Genomic DNA, 20,385 nt, shown 5'->3' on the forward strand with positions numbered 1-20,385 from the left:
TATCAGATCCATTTTATCCAAAATTAAGACATATTGGAATTTTGGCCTTCTACAGAACATAATCTCTAAAACTGAATTTGATTTTTTATTCCACAAAACTCCAAAATTCCAACATTCTTGCCATTCCAAAGGTCCATAAAGAGGGTTGTAAATATCCCCCCAGGATGCCCTATTATTGCGGGCAGTGATGGGGCTTTTGGAAGGTATTGGGACAATACATTTACCATTTTCTCAACCATTTGTTACGTACCTAACCACATATGTACAGGATACACAGATTTTTTTTTAAGGAAAATAAGTGGTCTTAATGTTGCTGAAGATATGATTATGGCAACAATTGATGTTGAATCGCTGTATTCCAGCATTCCTCATGCAAAAGGACTACAGGCAACTAAGGTATCATTCTGCAACAAAGAAGGTACTGCTTTCCAACAACATACAGATTTTATCTGTGAGTTGCTGGAAATTAGCATTGACTAGTAATCTGTTTGTATTCGATGAGAGATATTTTTTGAAGATGCGAGGCACGGCTATGGGGGCGAAGTATGCGCTTTCATATGCGTGCCTCTATCTGGGATTTTGGGAGAATATCTATGTGCTAGTACTCAACCACAGTTAGTGAGCACGTCCCTGTGTGGCTTCGCTACATAGATGATGTGTTCCTCCTGTGGAGGGGTACCGCACAGCAATTGCTGTCTTTTGTAAACTCTTTAAGTAATTAAATATTTAATCTCAAAATTTACCCTAACTTTGATCCGCTGGTAATTAACTTTTCTGGCTGTAACCGTAACAGTACATGAGGGTACTTTTGAGAACTAAGGTATACCGGAAACTTACATCTACCAATAGTATATTGAGAGCTGACAGTTTCCATCCTAAGCATCAAATTAGAGGTATACCAATATCGCAGGTTCTTTCGAGCTCAAAGGAATTGCACATCTAATGAAGATTTTGCAAAAGAATCAAAAGAGCTGCTAGATCGATTCATCGACAGAGGCTATCCTAGGAAATTGATCAGTCAGGCATATCAAACGTCAATGTGATCAAATCCCAAGAGATTAGCATCTTCAATGTTTCAAATAAATAATCTAAACTTACCATTGCACAACAAGGGCAAGATAAGGTATATAACTGGATACAGATGAAAAGTGGGAGGATATTAGGAAATCATGAAACGGTACTAGGCATATTCTCCAAAGTGACACTAAGCTTAACGCAAGTTTAGACTACCTCAACACCCTTTGACAGCACGTAGGGCACCAAACCTACGTGATAATCTAGTACATAGCCATTTCATTAGACCTCAAAATGAGTTCTAATTGGCTGAAGTAAAACTAGTATGGAACCTGGGTGCTATCCCTGTAAACAATGCAAAGCCTGTAATTATATAGAAAGAATAAGTTTCTTCTCTGATAATAAGGGCAAGGTTTACAAGATTAGAACTAAAATTACCTGTAGGACAGAAGGATTAGTTTATCTAGCAAAGTGTAGCTGCCCTCTATATTATGTGGGTAAGACCACTAGGGCCCTCTGTGGATAGGACCCTTGAACTATATAGAGACATTGAACAAAAAAAAGATACATGTATTGCTAGGCACTTTTGGATCATCACAATTCTTCACCACGTGATTTCAGAATAATAGGGATTGACAAGGTAAGCTTGGGAATTAGAGGTGGCAATATGGATAGAATATTGCTGCAACGTGAGAGCAAGTGGATCTTTAATCTAGGGACACTTGCTCCTGATGGCCTAAATGAAGAGAATAATTTGGGTCATTTCTTGTAAACTTACTATAATGTGCGAGTAAAATTATGGAGTTTAATCTTTATTGAGTTAGCTTTAGTGAACCTTAAATAGCAAAAAATTGATTACTTACAAAGCCCTGAACTATTTATTCAGGGCAACAAATTTTAATGAATTCCGATCACTGTTACTTAAAGTGAAGGTCAAGATCGGGGTTGTGGTTATCATTTTTCAATAAGTTAGCTATAATTAATATGAGGTTCATTCATCAAATCATAGAAAAATGCAATAAAAAGTTTTATTTTTTTACGATCTGAATGCGCTCCGTTTCAGCATTACAATCCGCCCGTCACAGTGTCTTTATTGATTGACAGTTTTTCTCTCCAATGTTTGGGTTTACCCCCGTGGCATCCAGCCCCTTTTCTGTTTCGTCATTGAAACAATATGCGCATGCGTGTAATTAAACAGCGCGTCATCTGCATGCTCGTTCATGTTACGCGAATGCGTTCTCCACTGTCATATTTTTTGATACATTGAATCGGCAGCATCTGTCTCCCGCATCCTAACAAACTAGCAGCGATCTCATCTAACCCACAAATTTGTTGTATTGCATACAAAGTTGCGGCCGTAAATGAAACGCATGCGCATTTAGAAATAACACACGGGTGCACGAGCGTAGTGCGCTTGAAAGAAAGAATGCAACTGAATAAGGAAGTGCTGTATGGGCGGAGATTAGAGCGATAACGGAGGTACATTATAATAACTGTTTATTTGCAAAGGATGCGTTATTTAGAGATATAAAGTGAGCGACTAAAGTGTTTATACTATAAGCTTCAAAATAATGTATTATGAAACCCAAAAATGGACCTTCACTTTAAGGAAAGATTCCGTTCCAAGTATATGCACCATTTGTTACAAATAGCAAAGTGACGTTTAACATTGTAAATAGTAGCATGAATGTTAATTAGTATCTGTTTGAGGAATCAAAATACATAACACTGAAATTGATGGGAACCTATATTCACTGGCAGCAATTCCATTGAACTGCCTTTAAAAAGGGCAATATCTAATTGATTAGTATACTAGCCCGGAAGAAGCCAATCTATTGGTGAAACGTACGTCAACGAACTCAGTCTGAGTCTTGGGAGGAACGTAACTTCACGGTTATTACAGGAGGACATCCCTGCATAAAGAGTTTTTGGATACATCGGCGGGGAGATAGTGTAGAAGGAGAAGTGTTGGGACATTGACACAGTATCCCTCCGCGGTAAGTATGCACCTGGGTTGCCTGGTGTTTGGCCGCGTAGAGGTTGAGCTCCTTCCAGGATCACTTCCACCTTTAATCCGCAAGTCAGCGGTTACGCTGAAAAGTTTATACAAGGCATCTGCAGCGACCTGTGTGTAACTGCATCGGCCACTGTTTGGATTACAACTATTCTCTTTTTTCCGTTGGATGGTCTGTGCATGACTAACAGAACTGCGATTTAATTGCTTTCTCACTTCTGAACACTACGATAAGTATTATATGTAACTGTTTGATATAGTGTATAGGGTATTGATTTCAGCAAATCGTCACTATCTGTGTTTTTGAAAAGTTTGTAACCTCCTTTTTAAATTCTATTATTCGTGGTGCATATTTAGGTGTGTAATGAGTATCCTACCGGATTATTTGAATGTTTATTTCTATGTTCACTGCGCACAGTAGGGTTATTTTTGTGTATAAATGCGCAACAATCTAAGTAAAAATGTATTTGACAAAGAGTGCTAGTATAAGATATCTTTATTTCTTGTTTATTATTCTAGAAAGGTTCTTCAAGCAGTGGGGCCTTCCGTTTAGGTTCCCTGTCTTGTCCCTCCATTATCTGTGTACTCTAGCTTGGGTATTGATTCCCAATAGTAATTAGATGATCCGTGGACTCATCGTGTCATTAAAAAGAAAATTTATGCTTACCTGATAAATTATTTCTTTTTTGACACGATGAGGTTGACAGGTTGTTGGTGGTTATAAACTTCAGACACCTCTGCACCTTGTTACTTCCTTTCTTTCCTTTACTTCGGTCGAATGACTGGGCTGGGAGGGAAGGGGAGGTGATATTTAACAGCTTTGCTGTGGTGCTCTTTGCCGCCTCCTGCAGGGCAGGAGTGATATTCCCAATAGTAATTAGATGATCCGTGGACTCATCGTGGTCAAAAAGAAATACATTTATCAGGTAAGCATAATTTTCTTTTTAGACGGTAGGGAGTCAAACAGGGCTTTTGGGATTGTGACTGTCTCTGTAGCAATGTCTTCCTCTGACTCTGAGGAGGGTGCTGTGTCTTCCAGGGTAGCTGCCAATTGCTGCTTATTGGAAGGGATTGCATTTTCTAGTGCTTTAAAAAAAGTTATTGACTGAGGGAGTAGCTTTCCCTGCAAGTCCTTTTAATAACCCTTTCTTTCATGTAATTAGCAAGAGTCCATGAGCTAGTGACGTATGGGATATACATTCCTACCAGGAGGGGCAAAGTTTCCCAAACTTCAAAATGCCTATAAATACACCCCTCACCACACCCACAAATCAGTTTTACAAACTTTGCCTCCTATGGAGGTGGTGAAGTAAGTTTGTGCTAGATTCTACGTTGATATGCGCTCCGCAGCAGGTTGGAGCCCGGTTTTTCCTCTCAGCGTGCAGTGAATGTCAGAGGGATGTGAGGAGAGTATTGCCTATCTGAATTCAATGATCTCCTTCTACGGGGTCTATTTCATAGGTTCTCTGTTATCGGTCGTAGAGATTCATCTCTTACCTCCCTTTTCAGATAGACGATATACTCTTATATATACCATTACCTCTACTGATTCTCGTTTCAGTACTGGTTTGGCTTTCTACTACATGTAGATGAGTGTCCTGGGGTAAGTAAGTCTTATTTTTGTGACACTCTAAGCTATGGTTGGGCACTTTTATATAAAGTTCTAAATATATGTGTTCAAACATTTATTTGCCTTGACTCAGGATGTTCAACGTTCCTTATTTCAGACAGTCAGTTTCATATTTGGGATAATGCATATGAATAAATAAATTTTTTTCTTACCTTAAAATTTGACTTGTTTTCCTGTGGGCTGTTACGGTCGCGGGGGCTGAAAATGCTTAATTTTATTGCGTCATTCTTGGCGCGGACTTTTTTGGCGCAATTTTTTTTTTTATGTTTCCGGCGTCATACGTGTCGCCGGAAGTTGCGTAATTTTTGACGTTTTTTTTGCGCCAAAGGTGTCGGCGTTCGGATGTGGCGTCATTTTTGGCGCTAAAAAATATGGGCGTCACTATTGTCTCCACATTATTTAAGTCTCATTATTTATTGCTTCTGGTTGCTAGAAGCTTGTTCACTGGCTTTTTTCCCATTCCTGAAACTGTCATTTAAGGAATTTGATCAATTTTGCTTTATATGTTGTTTTTTCTATTACATATTGCAAGATGTCCCAGATTGACACTGAGTCAGAAGATACTTCTGGAAAAACGCTGCCTGGTGCTGGATCTACCAAAGTTAAGTGTATCTGCTGTAAACTTGTGGTATCTGTTCCTCCAGCTGTTGCTGTTCCATCAACATCTAATATTCAGAGTGTTCCTGTAACATAAGAGATTTTGTTTCTAAATCCATTAAGAAGGCTATGTCTGTTATTCCTCCTTCTAGTAAACGTAAAAGGTCTTTTAAAACTTCTCATTTTTCAGATGAATTTTTAAATGAACATCATCATTCTGATTCTGATAATGGTTCCTCTGGTTCAGAGGATTCTGTCTCAGAGGTTGATGCTGATAATCTTCATATTTATTCAAAATGGAATTTATTCGTTCTTTGCTTAAAGAAGTCTTAATTGCATTAGAAATAGAGGAATCTGGTCCTCCTGATACTAAATCTAAACGTTTGAATACGGTTTTTAAATCTCCTGTAGTTTATTCCAGAGGTTTTTCCCGTCCCTGATGCAATTTCTGAAGTAATTTTCCAGGGAATGGAATAATTTGGGTAATTTATTTACTCCTTCTAAACGTTTTAAGCAATTATATCCTGTGCCATCTGACAGATTAGAGTTTTGGGACAAAATCCCTAAGGTTGATGGGGCTGTCTCTACTCTTGCTAAACGTACTACTATTCCTACGGCAGATAGTACTTCCTTTAAGGATCCTTTAGATAGGAAGATTGAATCCTTTCTAAGAAAAGCTTACTTATGTTCAGGTAATCTTCTTAGACCTGCTATATCTTTAGCGGATGTTGCTGCAGCTTCAAATTTTTGGTTAGAAGCTATAGCGCAACAAGTAACAGATCATAATTCTCATAGCATTGTTAATCTTCTTCAACATGCTAATAACTTTATTTGTGATGCCATCTTTGATATCATTAGTTGATGTCAGGTATATGTGTCTAGCTATTTTAGCTAGAAGAGCTTTATGGCTTAAAACTTGGAATGCTGATATGTCTTCTAAGTCAACTTTGCTTTCCCTTTCTTTCCAGGGTAATAAATTATTTGGTTCTCAGTTGGATTCTATTATCTCAACTGTTACTGGAGGGAAATGAACTTTTTTACCACAGGATAAAAAATCTAAAGGTAAATTTAGGTCTAATAATCGTTTTCGTTCCTTTCGTCACAATAAGGAACAAAAGCCTGATCCTTCACCCACAGGAGCGGTATCAGTTTGGAAACCATCTCCAGTCTGGAATAAATCCAAGCCTTTTAGAAAACCAAAGCCAGCTCCCAAGTCCACATGAAGGTGCGGCCCTCATTCCAGCTCAGCTGGTAGGGGCAGATTACGATTTTTCAAAGAAATTTGGATCAATTCAATTCACAATCTTTGGATTCAGAAAATTGTTTCAGAAGGGTACAGAATTGGCTTCAAGATAAGGCCTCCTGCAAAGAGATTTTTTCTTTCCCGTGTCCCAGTAAATCCAGCGAAGGCTCTAGCATTTCTGAAATGTGTTTCAGATCTAGAGTTGGCTGGAGTAATTATGCCAGTTCCAGTTCTGGAACAGGGGTTGGGGTTTTATTCAAATCTCTTCATTGTACCAAAGAAGGAGAATTCCTTCAGACCAGTTCTGGATCTAAAAATATTGAATCGTTCAAAATGGTAACTGTAAGGACTCTCCTGCCTTTTGTTCAGCAAGGGCATTTATGTCCACAATAGATTTACAGGATGCATATCTGCATATTCCGATTCATCCAGATCACTATCAGTTTCTGATATTCTCTTCCTAGACAAGCATTACCAGTTTGTGGCTCTGCCGTTTGGCCTAGCAACAGCTCCAAGAATTTTTACAAAGGTTCTCGGTGCCCTTCTGTCTATAATCAGAGAACAGGGTATTGTGGTATTTCCTTATTTGGACGTTATCTAGGTACTTGCTCAGTCTTCACATTTAGCAGAATCTCATCACTCGTGTTGTTTCTTCAAGATCATGGTTGGAGGATCAATTTACCGAAAAGTTCATTGATTCCTCAGACAAGGGTAACCTTATTAGGTTCCAGATAGATTCAGTGTCCATGACTCTGTCTCTGACAGACAAGAGACGTCTAAAATTGATCTCAGCTTGTCGAAACCTTCAATCACAATCATTCCCTTCGGTAGCCTTATGCATGGAAATTCTAGGTCTTATGACTGCTGCATCGGACGCGATCCCCTTTGCTCGTTTTTCACATGCGACCTCTTAGCTTCTGTATGCTGAACCAGTGGTGCAGGGATTACACAAAGATATCTCAATTAATATCTTTAAAACCGATTGTACGACACTCTCTGACGTGGTGGACAGATCACCATTGTTTAGTTCAGGGGGCTTCTCTTGTTCTTCCGACCTGGACTGTAATTTCAACAGATGCAAGTCTGACAGGTTGGGGAGCTGTTTGGGGGTCTCTGACAGCACAAGGGGTTTGGGAATATCAGGAGGTGAGATTACCAATCAATATTTTGAAACTCCGTGCAATTTTCAGAGCTCTTCAGTCATGGCCTCTTCTAAAGAGAGAATCGTTCATTTGTTTTCAGACAGACAATGTCACAACTGTGGCATACATCAATCATCAAGGAGGGACTCACAGTCCTCTGGCTATGAAAGAAGTATCTCGAATACTGGTATGGGTGGAATCCAGCTCCTGTCTAGTTTCTGCGGTTCATATCCCAGGTATAGACAATTGGGAAGCGGATTATCTCAGTCGCTAAACGTTACATCCGGGCGAATGGTCTCTTCACCCAGAGGTATTTCTTCAGATTGTTCAAATGTGGGGACTTCCAGAAATAGATCTGATGGCTTCTCATCTAAACAAGAAACTTCCCAGGTATCTGTCCAGATCCAGGGATCCTCAGGCGGAAGCAGTGGATGCATTGTCACTTCCTTGGAAGTATCATCCTGCCTATATCTTTCCGCCTCTAGTTCTTCTTCCAAGAGTAATCTCCAAGATTCTGAAGGAATGCTCGTTTGTTCTGCTGGTGGCTCCAGCATGGCCTCACAGGTTTTGGTATGCGGATCTTGTCCGGATGGCCTCTTGCCAACCGTGGACTCTTCCGTTAAGACCAGACCTTCTATCGCAAGGTCCTTTTTTCCATTAGGATCTCAAATCCTTAAATTTAAAGGTATGGAGATTGAACGCTTGATTCTTAGTCAAAGAGGTTTCTCTGACTCTGTGATTAATACTATGTTACAGGTTCGTAAATCTGTATCTAGGAAGATATATTATCGAGTCTGGAAGACTTGCATTTCTTGGTGTCTTTCTCATCATTTTTCCTGGCATTCTTTTAGAATTCCGAGAATTTTACAGTTTCTTCAGGATGGTTTGGATAAAGGTTTGTCTGCAAGTTCCTTGAAAGGACAAATCTCTGCTCTTTCTGTTCTTTTTCACAGAAAGATTGCTAATCTTCCTGATATTCATTGTTTTGTACAAGCTTTGGTTCGTATAAAACCTGTCATTAAGTCAATTTCTCCTCCTTGGAGTTTGAATTTGGTTCTGGGGGCTCTTCAAGCTCCTCAGTTTGAACCTATGCATTCATTGGACATTAAATTACTTTCTTGGAAAGTTTTGTTTCTTTTGGCCATCTCTTCTGCTAGAAGAGTTTCTGAATTATCTGCTCTTTCTTGTGAGTCTCCTTTTCTGATTTTTCATCAGGATAAGGCGGTGTTGCGAACTTCTTTTAAATTTTTACCTAAGGTTGTGAATTCTAACAACATTAGTAGAGAAATTGTGGTTCCTTCATTATGTCCTAATCCTAAGAATTCTAAGGAGAGATCATTGCATTCTTTGGATGTAGTTAGAGCTTTGAAATATTATGTTGAAGCTACTAAGAATTTCCGAAAGACTTCTAGTCTATTTGTTATCTTTTCCGGTTCTAGGAAAGGTCAGAAGGCCTCTGCCATTTCTTTGGCATCTTGGTTGAAATCTTTAATTCATCATGCTTATGTTGAATCGGGTAAAACTCCGCCTCAAAGGATTACAGCTCATTCTACTAGGTCAGTTTCTACTTCCTGGGCGTTTAGGAATGAAGCTTCGGTTGATCAGATTTGCAAAGCAGCAACTTGGTCTTCTTTGCATACTTTTACTAAATTCTACCATTTTGATGTGTTTTCTTCCTCAGAAGCAGTCTTTGGTAGAAAAGTACTTCAGGCAGCTGTTTCAGTTTGATTCTTCTGCTTATAATTTCAGTTTTTTTCATTATAAGATTTAAACTTTATTTTGGGTGTGGATTTTTTTCAGCGGAATTGGCTGTCTTTATTTTATCCCTCCCTCTCTAGTGACTCTTGCGTGGAAGATCCACATCTTGGGTAGTCATTATCCCATACGTCACTAGCTCATGGACTCTTGCTAATTACATGAAAGAAAACATAATTTATGTAAGAACTTACCTGATAAATTCATTTCTTTCATATTAGCAAGAGTCCATGAGGCCCACCCTTTTTTGTGGTGGTTATGATTTTTTGTATAAAGCACAATTATTCCAATTCCTTATTTTTTATGCTTTCGCACTTTTGTCTTATCACCCCACTTCTTGGCTATGCGTTAAACTGATTTGTGGGTGTGGTGAGGGGTGTATTTATAGGCATTTTGAGGTTTGGGAACTATGCCCCTCCTGGTAGGAATGTATATCCCATACGTCACTAGCTCATGGACTCTTGCTAATATGAAAGAAATGAATTTATCAGGTAAGTTCTTACATAAATTATGTTTTTTAGTTGACATTTTGCCCTTCTCCTCCCCCCCTTTGTTTCTTTTTATCTCTTATTCAATTATATATTATAGCTTCCGGTATTATGGGGTATTGTAAATTAATCTGCTGCTTATATGGGGCCAGCTTGGGAAGGGAGTTCCTCCTATTGTAGATTTACACCCCTCCAGCTCTGAGTGAGGCCGTAGTGTTACGTAGTTATCCGGTGGCGATTCAGCCGTTAACTCCGGCGAAGTACAGATTCACAGTGCTGCAGGTCCAGCCAGAAAAGTCAGGAGCTCTCAGGCAGGAATAGATGTTGTGTCTTTGTCTTGCCGAGTCTGGATTCCCGCCGCCAGCAATTTCAGGTGCGCCTATGTGCGGCCTGCTCACAGCCCTCTAAGATGAAGGAAGTCAGTTCTTTTCACCTGGGATAGATGTAGCGTGCAGACCTGCTGGGTGAAAGGCTGTAGTGATAAGAGCTGGAGTCAGGTGAAAGTAATAGTTTAAGTTAAAGTACATGGCTTAGGAGCGAGAGCTCACTTAATGGGACACTGAACCAAATATTTTTCATTTGTGATTCAGTTAGAGCATGCAATTTTAAGCAACTTTCTAATTTACTCCTTTTATCATTTTTTCTTCATTCTCTTGCTATCTTTATTTGAAAAAGAAGGCATCTAAGCTTTTTTTTTTTTTTGGTTTAGAACTGTGGACAGCACTTTTTTTTTTTATTGGTGGATGAATTTATCCACCAATCAGCAAGGACAACCCAGGTTGTTCACCAAAAATGGGCCGGCATCTAAACTTACATTCTTCCATTTCAAAGAAAGATGCCGAGAGAATGAAGAAAATTTGATAATAGGAGTAAATTAAAATTGCATGCTCTGACTCACGAAAGAAAACATTTGGGTTTAGTGTCCCTTTAAAGTGCAGCCGCCATCGTGAAGTGCTGGCTCCGGGCCATTGGAATGCTCTATTTTTAATGTTCTCCTAAATATTTCGGTTAGATAAAATTCTCAAGAGCTGGAATTTTTGGCGTACAGAGATGATTGGTTCAGTCTTGTTATGCTTCGAGAGTGGCTCCGGTGGTTTAGAGTGTGTTTGGAATACAATATAAAGGCCTTTCTTCAGTTCTAATATATTGCATATTTTTTCCAGCCATTATGCTGAGACCTCATAGCTTCAATTAATTTTATTTGTGTTTAATATACATTTTTATCTTTTTATAAAGACATCAAAGTGCCAAATGAAAATCCTGTGCAAAGGAGTTAAGCTCCAATGTGTTGCTGGGGGCTAGCTAAACACATGTGCTAAAGACGAGACCTATATGTGTAGCCACCAAATCACCAGCCAGTTCCCTGTAGTGAATTTCTGCTACAGAGCCTACCTAGGTAGGCTTTTCAACTGAGGATACCAAGAGAACAGTACATTTGCTATTAGTTAAAGGGGCATAAAACCCCAATTTTTTTCCTTTCATTTACTTTTACATTTTACTTTTTTTTTTTTTTAAATCAAATTTACTTTGTTCTCATGTTATGCTTTGTTGAAGAGATAGGTAGGTAGCATCCACATGCCTAAAGCCCTACATTTTAAATAGCTCTGCCATATAGTGCTCTTGCTAATGTATAACATTGTTGCAAAACTGCTGCCATCGAGTGCTGTAGACGTGCACACTCCTAAGCTTACTTTCTTGTGTTTCAACAAAGGATAACAAGAAAATTTGATAATAGAAGTAAATTGTAAAGTTGTTAAAAATGTTATGTCTATTTAAATTGAAATCTCTTAAAATTGCATGCTCATCTGTATAAGTCTTTGATGTCGTTTTAACATTGCCTTTTGCTTTAACCCCTTAGTGACCACAGCACTTAGCGTTTGGGACCAGGGCTATTTTTACATTTCTGCAGTGTTAGTGTTTAGCTGTAATTTTCCTCTTACTAATTTACAATACCCACACATATTATACACCGTTTGTCTCGCCATTAAATTGACTTTCTAAAGATACCATTATTTTCATCACATTTTACAATTTTACAATTTTACTATTATTTTTATAAAATGTGATAAAAAAAATGGAAAAAAACCCACACACTTTTTCTAAATTTGACCCCCAAAATCTGTTACACATCTACAACCACTAAAAAACACCCATGCTAAATAGTTTCTAAATTTTGTCCTGAGTTTAGAAATACCCAATTGTTTACATGTTCTTTGCTTTTTTTTGCAAGTTATAGGGCAATAAGTACAAGTAGCAATAGTAGCTATTTTAAAACAATTTTTTTTCTTCAAAATTGATAGTTACATTATAACACTGATATCTGCCAGGAATCCCTGAATATCCCGTCACGTGTGTGTGTGTGTATATATATATATTTTTTTTTTTTTGGTAAACAACCCAAAGTATTGATCTAGACCCATTTTGGTATATTTCATGCCACCATTTCACCGCCAAATGTGATTAAATTAAAAAAATTGTTCACTTTTTCACAAACATTTTCACAAACTTTAGGTTTCTCACTGAAATAATTTACAAACAGCTCGTGCAATTATGGCACACATGGTTGTAAATGCTTCTCTGGGATCCCCTTTCTTCAGAAATAGCAGACATATATGGCTTTGCTTTTTGGCAATTAGAAGGCCGCTAAATGCCGCTGCACACCACACTGGGTTAATTAGGTAGCTTGTAGGGTTAATTTTAGTTTTAGTGTAGAGATCAGCCTCCTACCTGACACATCCCACCCCCTGATCCCTCCTTGACCCCCCTCAAACAGCTCTCTTCCCTCCCCCACCTCACAATGGTCATTGCCATCTTAAAGGGACAGTATACACTCATCTTTATATAACTGCATGTAATACACTACTATAAAGAATAAGATGCACAGATACTGATAAAAAAATCCAGTATAAAACTGTTTAAAAACTTACTTAGAAGCTCTGTTTAGCTCTGTTGAAAAGGTAGGGGGAAAGCCCACTGCAAGTGGGAAATAAGACCCACCCCCTCCCCCTTCTTTTGCATATGAAAAGACCCTTTACACAAACAGGAGCAAGCTGGAGAAGGTAGCTAACGGTATTCTCATAAAACTCTGGGGCTTGGTTAGGAGTCTGCAAATCAGAGCAATGTTATTTAAAAATAAGCAAAACTATACATTTAAAAAAAAACAACTTATGGGCTATATAAATAGATCTACAAAACATTTATGCAAAGAAAAAATGAGTGTATAATGTCCCTTTAAGTACTGGCTGAAAGTCTGCCAGTACTAAAATCATTTTTTTAATTTTTTTTATATATATTTTTTTTTATTCTGCAGTGTTGGCGAAAAAAGCCAATTTCCTGTAATGTAGCTGCCCCCCCTATCCATCTCCCCTCCCATCACCTTCAATGTATTTTATTTGAAAGTACTTGCGCGCGGCGCGCACATGCCCCCAAACACCCCCCCCAGCATTCCCAACCACTTGTGCGCACCGGATAAGGAAGCGATCCAGCGATGGGCCGCACACCTGCCTCCCTGCTATGGCTCCCACCCACCAACGATTGGTCACCATCGCTGGTTGATGCAGAGAGGGCCACAGAGTAGCGCTCTCTGCATTGGTGGGTAAAAAGAAGGTATTGCAGTGATGCCTCAATATTGAGACATCACTGCAATATCTTGAAAGCGGCTGGAAGCGATCACGACTGCTTTAAACCCCTGAGGACGTACAGGGTACGTCCTTGGTCATTAAGTGACGGTTTTTGTAGGACATACCTTGTACGTCCTTAGTCCTTAAGGGGTTAAAGGGATATGAAACCCAATTTTATTTTCTTTCATGACTTAGACAGAGCATACAATTCTAAACAACTTTCCAATTTACTTCTATTATCTATTTTGCTTCATTCTCTTGATATTCTTTGTTGAAAAGCATATCTTAATAGGCTCAGTAGCTGCTGATTGGTGGCTAGTCATAGATGCCTTGTGTGATTGGCTCACCCATGTGCATTGCTATTTATTTTTAACTAAGGATATCTGAAAAATGAAGCAAATTAAATAGAAGTAAATTGGAATGTTGTGTAAAATAGTATTCATCTGAATTATGAAAGAAAAAAATTGGGTTAAATGTCCCTTTTAAGTGGTGGTAAAATAAAACTTAAGTTTTTAATGTAATTTCTATGTTTTTTCCCCATTCTAATCTCTTCCCTACTTCAGAGGTTTTTATTTTAGGAACAGAAGAATTGAGTGAGAAGTATTTATGTAGGGAAGGAGCGCACCTTTAGTATTTGTTTGTTTTTTGTTTTTTCTCGATAAAAAAATAAATATAGATATATTGATATATTTAACTAAGATTACGTTTTTTATTTGCCCTGCAACAATGTATTTTTTCTTGAAATACTTTAATAACCAGTATAAGTTTTTTTTTGTTTTTTTTTTGTTTTGTTTTTTTGTTGTTGCTGCTCTGCTGCTAATATCTGCATTGTATTTTAGGCCATCTAGACATGGTTCGTTTCTTACTTGAAGCTGGTGCTGATCAAGAACATAAAACAGATGAAATGCATACAGCATTAATGGAAGCCTGCATGGTAAGTGTTTTCTAAGGAGTTATCCTATTTTAAACACTTGTGTTTTTTTTATTTTTTTATTTGTTACCCACTAATTTTTATAACCTAAATCAAATTATCTTGTCTAATACTGGAGTTCATAAATGCAACTCATGTGTACATCCAAAAATAAATTTGCTAAAAAGATTATCTTTAAAAACCACAGACAAGGGTATCAATTCCAAATTATTTCCCCCCTCAGAACAGCATGTGAAGCTAAGCTAGCCATTATAGATGGGCTATTAGTTCTTTACAAACTTTACAAAAAAAATGTAAACTGCCATGTATTATAAATTTATCTTGGTGTTCTGATGCTCCACCATTCTTCCAGCAGGCTGTTGTTTTAGCCTCAGTGTTTGGATGAATAGAATTCTGCACCTTACTCTAGCCTTGCCTCTTATAGGTGCTTACAAGGGGCCAGGTACCCAGAGAGCTCTGCTTGATTCTGGATAGTCCTCATACTTTCTCTTTCTAATTGGGCTTGAAGAGGGCTTTAAAATATTTTCACTAAATTTCCCTTACTTCTAGGGGTGTTTCTGTCACTCATTTATTCCTCACATATCCAGTTCCTTTATCTCTTGTGCCATATTACCCGCATCTTCATTACTATTTAAACTATTGAAATGTACAAGGTCTCCCCTTTTTTATGAAATTTTATGTGCTTCATTTATATAAGATGTGACAGAAAAATGTATACATTTTTATGTCATCTTATGTATTGGTATTTCTCTTGCAAGATGTATCGAGTCCACGGATTCATCCAATACTTGTAGGATATTCTCCTTCCCAACAGGAAGTGTGCAAAGAGAGCACCCACAGCAGAGCTGTCTATATAGCTCCTCCCCTAACTCCACCCCCCCAGTCATTCTCTTTGCCTGCACTAAATAGGAAGCTGATAAAGTTTAAGAGGTGATAGAATTTTAGTTTAATTTTTCTTCAAGCAAGAATTTTTTATTTTCAAATGGTACCGGAGTGTACTATTTTTACTCAGTCAGAAGATGGAAGAAGAATTCTGCCTTGAGTCTGATTTCAGCAGCTGTAACTGAGATCGAGTTCCTTCCCACAGAATCTGGGGAAATACAGTATAGCCTGCAGTGTGGGGAGCGGCTGGTGCTTACAGACACCTTGAGGTATGTGATCTGCCTAATCCGAAGGGGAGAGAAAAACCCCTGTCACTATAAACAAGAGGACAATAATGCACTTTGAAGTGCCTCAACAGTTAAATGGACATTAAAGACTATGACCTCAAATAGAACTTCTGGGGGGCCATTTACTTTGTGGTGCATACTGTATTTGTCCTCAGATTTAATCGTTTTTTCTTGGCATATGTATCTTCTATTTTCTTTTATTCAATAAAGATTTGCATTTAAAAAAAAAAAAAAAAAAAAAAAAAAAAACAGGAGGGGTAGCGAACGGAATACCTGGTTTATCCCACTCCCTAGTGACAATGTTCGCAATCCTCTTAGGGACCGGAAAAACACCAGTGTAAACAGGAACCTCTAGGTATTTGTCTATTTTACACAATTTCTCTGGAACCACTATAGGTTCACAATCATCCAGAGTCGCTAATACCTCCCTGAGCAACAAGCGGAGGTGTTCAAGCTTAAATTTAAACATTTAATAAAATCACTTTCAATAAGAATAGCACAGGACTAGTCCCCATTTGTTATGGACTATACTTGCCCCACTGTGTGTGTATATATATATTTCTCCAACATTGGTGTGTCCGGTCCACGGCGTCATCCATTACTTGTGGGAAATGTTCTCCCCCACAGGGAAAGGCAAGGAGAGCACACAGCAATAGCTGTCCATATAGCTCCCCCTCTGGCTCCGCCCCCCAGTCATTCTCCTTGCCGCTCTGAACAAGTAGCATCTACCACGGGGATGGCGAGGAGTTTGTGGTGTTAGTTGTAGTTTTTTTATTCTTCTATCAAGAGTTTGTTATTTTAAAATAGTGCTAGCTTGTACTATTTACTCTATAACAGAAAAGTGATGAAGATTTCTGTTTAAGAGAGCTATGATTTTAGCACAAGTAACTAAAATCCATTACTGTTACCACGCAGGACTGTTGAAACCAGAGAACTTCAGTTGGGGGTAACAGTTTGCAGACTCATCTGCTTCAGGTATGACTAGTCTCCTTCTAACAACACAGGCTAATGCTAGATGAGTCATTTTTCCCCTCAGGGGAAACGGTAAGCCATTTTTCTTTCACCTCAGCAAAAAAGATAACAGGCTTCCCCTTTTTGTTTTTTATTCTGGTAGACACTGTTAGGGGCTAAATCGATTGGTTTTTATTACAATATTATACCATTTGAAATATTTTATAAGCTCACATACACTTGGGAACGTTTTTTATTGATCTGGCTTGTTTTAGACACCTAAATCTAGTCAGGAAGGCCCCTTCACTCTAGTGTGCTGAGGGAGGAAGCCTCATTTTGGCACTTCAGCTGTGCAGTTGAATTTCAAGGCAGTGCATGCAGATTCATGTGAGAGGGTCCTGTGGTTCAGAAAGTGACTCCAAAAGGCTTTTTTTCTGTGAATGGTGACCCCTAAGGAAGGTAAAAAGCTGCAGCAAGGCTGTAGCTGGGATTGTGGTGTGTAAAAACGGTTAAATCCAACAATTAGCTCCGGTTTGCTTGTTTTAAGAGCTAGAGTCTCCATATTTGCTGTGTAATACTTTCTAAGCATTAAGATATTGCCTTTATAGTTTTTTGAACATTCAGAAATAAATGTGTCATTTTATTATTTAAAGAGACAGTAACGTTTTTGTTTAAAATCGTTTTTATTGCATTGTTTGCCTGCCTAAATCTGTTTAACATGTCTGTTCCATCAGATAACCTATGTTCTGTGTGTATAGAGACAAATGTGGTTCCCCCTTCGAGTGTTTGTGATAATTGCGCCATAGCGTCCAAACAATCAGGACAGCTCTGTTATTTTTCATAATGTTACCCAAGATGATTTATCTAATGAAGGTAGTGGGGATAGCTCTACATCCTCTCCTTCTGTGTCTACACCAGCTTTGCCCGCGCAGGCAACACCTAGCGCGCCAGTGCTTATTTCTATGCAACAATTATCAGCAGTAGTGGATAATTCTATAGCAAATCTTTTATCCAAACTGCCAGTTTTTCAGAGAAAGCGTGATTGTTCAGTTTTAAATACAGATAAAAAGGATGAACAATCAGACGCTGACGATGCCTTATCTATTTTACCCTCACATCAGTCGGAATTGGCTGTGAGGGAAGGGCTGTCTGAGGGTGAAATTTCAGACTCAGGAAAAATTTCTCAACAGGCAGAACCTGATCTAGTGGCATTTAAGTTTAAGCTAGAACATCTCCGCGCTTTGCTTAAGGAGGTATTAGCTACTCTGGATGACTGTGATTCCATGGTAGTACCAGAGAAGTTGTGCAAATTGGACAAATTTTTAGAGGTCCCAGTGCACGACAACGCTTTTCCAATACCTAAGAGGGGTAGCGAACATAGTGGAAAAGGAGTGGGAGAAGCCAGGTGTACCCTTTGCCCCACCTCCTATATTTAAGAAAATGTTTCCCATAGTAGACCCTAGAAGGGACGCATGGCAAACGGTCCCGAAGGTTGAGGGAGCTGTTTCACACTAGCGAAGCGCACAACTATTCCTATAGAGGACAGCTGCACTTTCAAAGATCCTATGGATAAAAAATTGGAAGGATTGCTTAAAAAGATTTTTGTTCAGCAAGGGTTCATCCTTCAACCAGCTACGTGTGTTATTACTGTCACTTCAGCGGCGTCCTTTTGGTTCGAAGAACTAGAAAGGTCGCTCCAGAAAGACTTCCTATGAAGAAGTCATGGACAGAATTCACGCATTAAAGTTAGCTAATTCCTTTATATTGGAGACCCTTTTTGGGCCGGAATTGAAAGAAATTATTTCAGACATCACTGGGGGTAAGGGCCATGCCCTCCCACTGGATAGGCCTTTTAAGGCTAAGAACAAGTCTAATTTTCGTTCCTTTCGCAATTTCAGGAACAAACCGACTAATAACTCCACTGCCGCTAGACAAGAAGGTAACGCGGCCCAGCCCAAACCAGCTTGGAAGCCCATGCAAGGCAGGAACAAGGGTAAACAAACCAAGAAACCTGCTGCTGCTACCAAGACAGCATGAAGGGGTAGCCCCCGATCCGGGACCGGATCTGGTAGGGGGCAGACTATCTCTCTTCGCTCAGGCTTGGGCAAGAGATGTTCTGGATCCCTGGGCACTAGAGAGTTTCCAAGGGATACCTGTTTGAATTCAAGGGTCTTCCTCCAAAGGGAAGGTTCCACCTGTCTCGCTTATCTTCAGACCAGATAAAGAAACAGGCATTCTTACATTATGTAAGAGACCTATCAAAGATGGGAGTGATAAACCCAGTCCCCTCCGGGGAACAAGGTGTAGGGTTTTACTCAAACCTGTTTGTGGTTCCCAAAAAAGAGGGAACTTTCAGGCCAATTCTGGATTTAAAGATATTAAAAGAGTTCCTCAGAGTTCCATCCTTCAAGATGGAAACCATTTGGACAATCTTACCAACAATCCAGCAGGGTCAATTTTTGACTACCTTGGATCTAAAGGATGCGTATCTGCATATCCCAATCCACAAATCTCATCATCAGTTCCTGAGGTTCGCCTTTCTGGACAAACATTACCAGTTTGTGGCTCTTCCATTCGGTTTAGCCACCGCTCCCAGAATTTTCACAAAGGTGCTAGGGTCTCTTCTAGCGGTCCTAAGACCGAGGGGCATCGCTGTAGCACCTTATCTAGACGACATCCTAATCCAAGCGTCGTCTCTTTCCAAAGCGAGGGCTCATACAGACATTGTGTTGGCTTTTCTCAGATCTCACGGGTGGAAAGTGAACATAGAAAAAAGTTCACTGTCACCGTCCACAAGGGTTCCTTTTCTGGGAACAATAATAGATTCTGTGGAAATGAAGATCTTTCTCACAGACGTCAGAAAGACAAAGCTTCTAAAAGCTTGTCGAGTTCTTCACTCTATTCCTCAACCCTCCATAGCTCAATGCATGGAAGTAATAGGACTAATGGTCGCAGCAATGGATGTGGTTCCTTTTGCTCGAATTCATCTAAGACCATTACAGCTGTGCATGCTCAATCAGTGGAATGCGGACTATACAGACTTGTCTCCCCAAATTCAAGTAGACCAGGTAACCAGGGACTCACTTCTCTGGTGGTTGACCCAGGATCACCTGTCTCAGGGAATGAGTTTCCGCAGACCGGAGTGGGTCATCGTCACGACAGACGCCAGCCTCTTGGGGTGGGGAGCGGTCTGGGACTCTCTGAAAGCTCAGGTCCTATGGTCGCGGGAAGAGTCGTTTCTCCCGATAAACATTTTGGAACTAAGAGCTATATTCAATGCGCTCCTGGCTTGGCCTCAGCTAGCGGAAGCCAGGTTCATAAGATTTCAGTCGGACAACATAACGACTGTTGCGTACATAAATCATCAGGGGGGAACAAAGAGTTCCCTAGCGATGAAGGAAGTAACCAAGATAATCCAATGGGCAGAGAATCACTCCTGCCATCTATCTGCTATTCACATCCCAGGAGTAGACAACTGGGAGGCGGACTATTTGAGTCGTCAGACTTTCCATCCGGGGGAGTAGGAACTCCATCCGGAGGTCTTTGCTCAGTTAACCCAATTATGGGGCATTCCAGACATGGATCTAATGGCGTCCCGTCAGAACTTCAAGATTCCTTGCTACGGGTCCAGATCCAGGGATCCCAAGGCGACTCTAGTGGATGCATTAGTGGCGCCTTGGTCGTTCAACCTAGCATATGTGTTTCCACCGTTTCCTCTCCTCCCCAGGCTCATAGCCAGGATCAAACAGGAGAAGGCCTCGGTGATTCTGATAGCTCCTGCGTGGCCACGCAGGACTTGGTATGCAGACCTGGTGAATATGTCATCGGCTC

At 39.6% G+C, this 20,385-nt stretch overlaps 1 protein-coding gene across 1 annotated transcript in view; it reads left to right on the plus strand.

The window, feature by feature from the left end:
* Positions 1-20,385, plus strand: part of ANKHD1 (ankyrin repeat and KH domain containing 1) — a gene marked incomplete in the record, with an annotated part of 1,187,903 nt that overhangs the window by 109,779 nt on the left and 1,057,739 nt on the right. Inside the window, 1 exon segment of the mRNA XM_053717232.1 lies at positions 14,343-14,437. Coding sequence (XP_053573207.1) covers positions 14,343-14,437 — 95 coding nt within the window.

Source organism: Bombina bombina, chromosome 6, assembly GCF_027579735.1.
Source record: "Bombina bombina isolate aBomBom1 chromosome 6, aBomBom1.pri, whole genome shotgun sequence".
Classification (NCBI taxonomy): domain Eukaryota; kingdom Metazoa; phylum Chordata; class Amphibia; order Anura; family Bombinatoridae; genus Bombina; species Bombina bombina.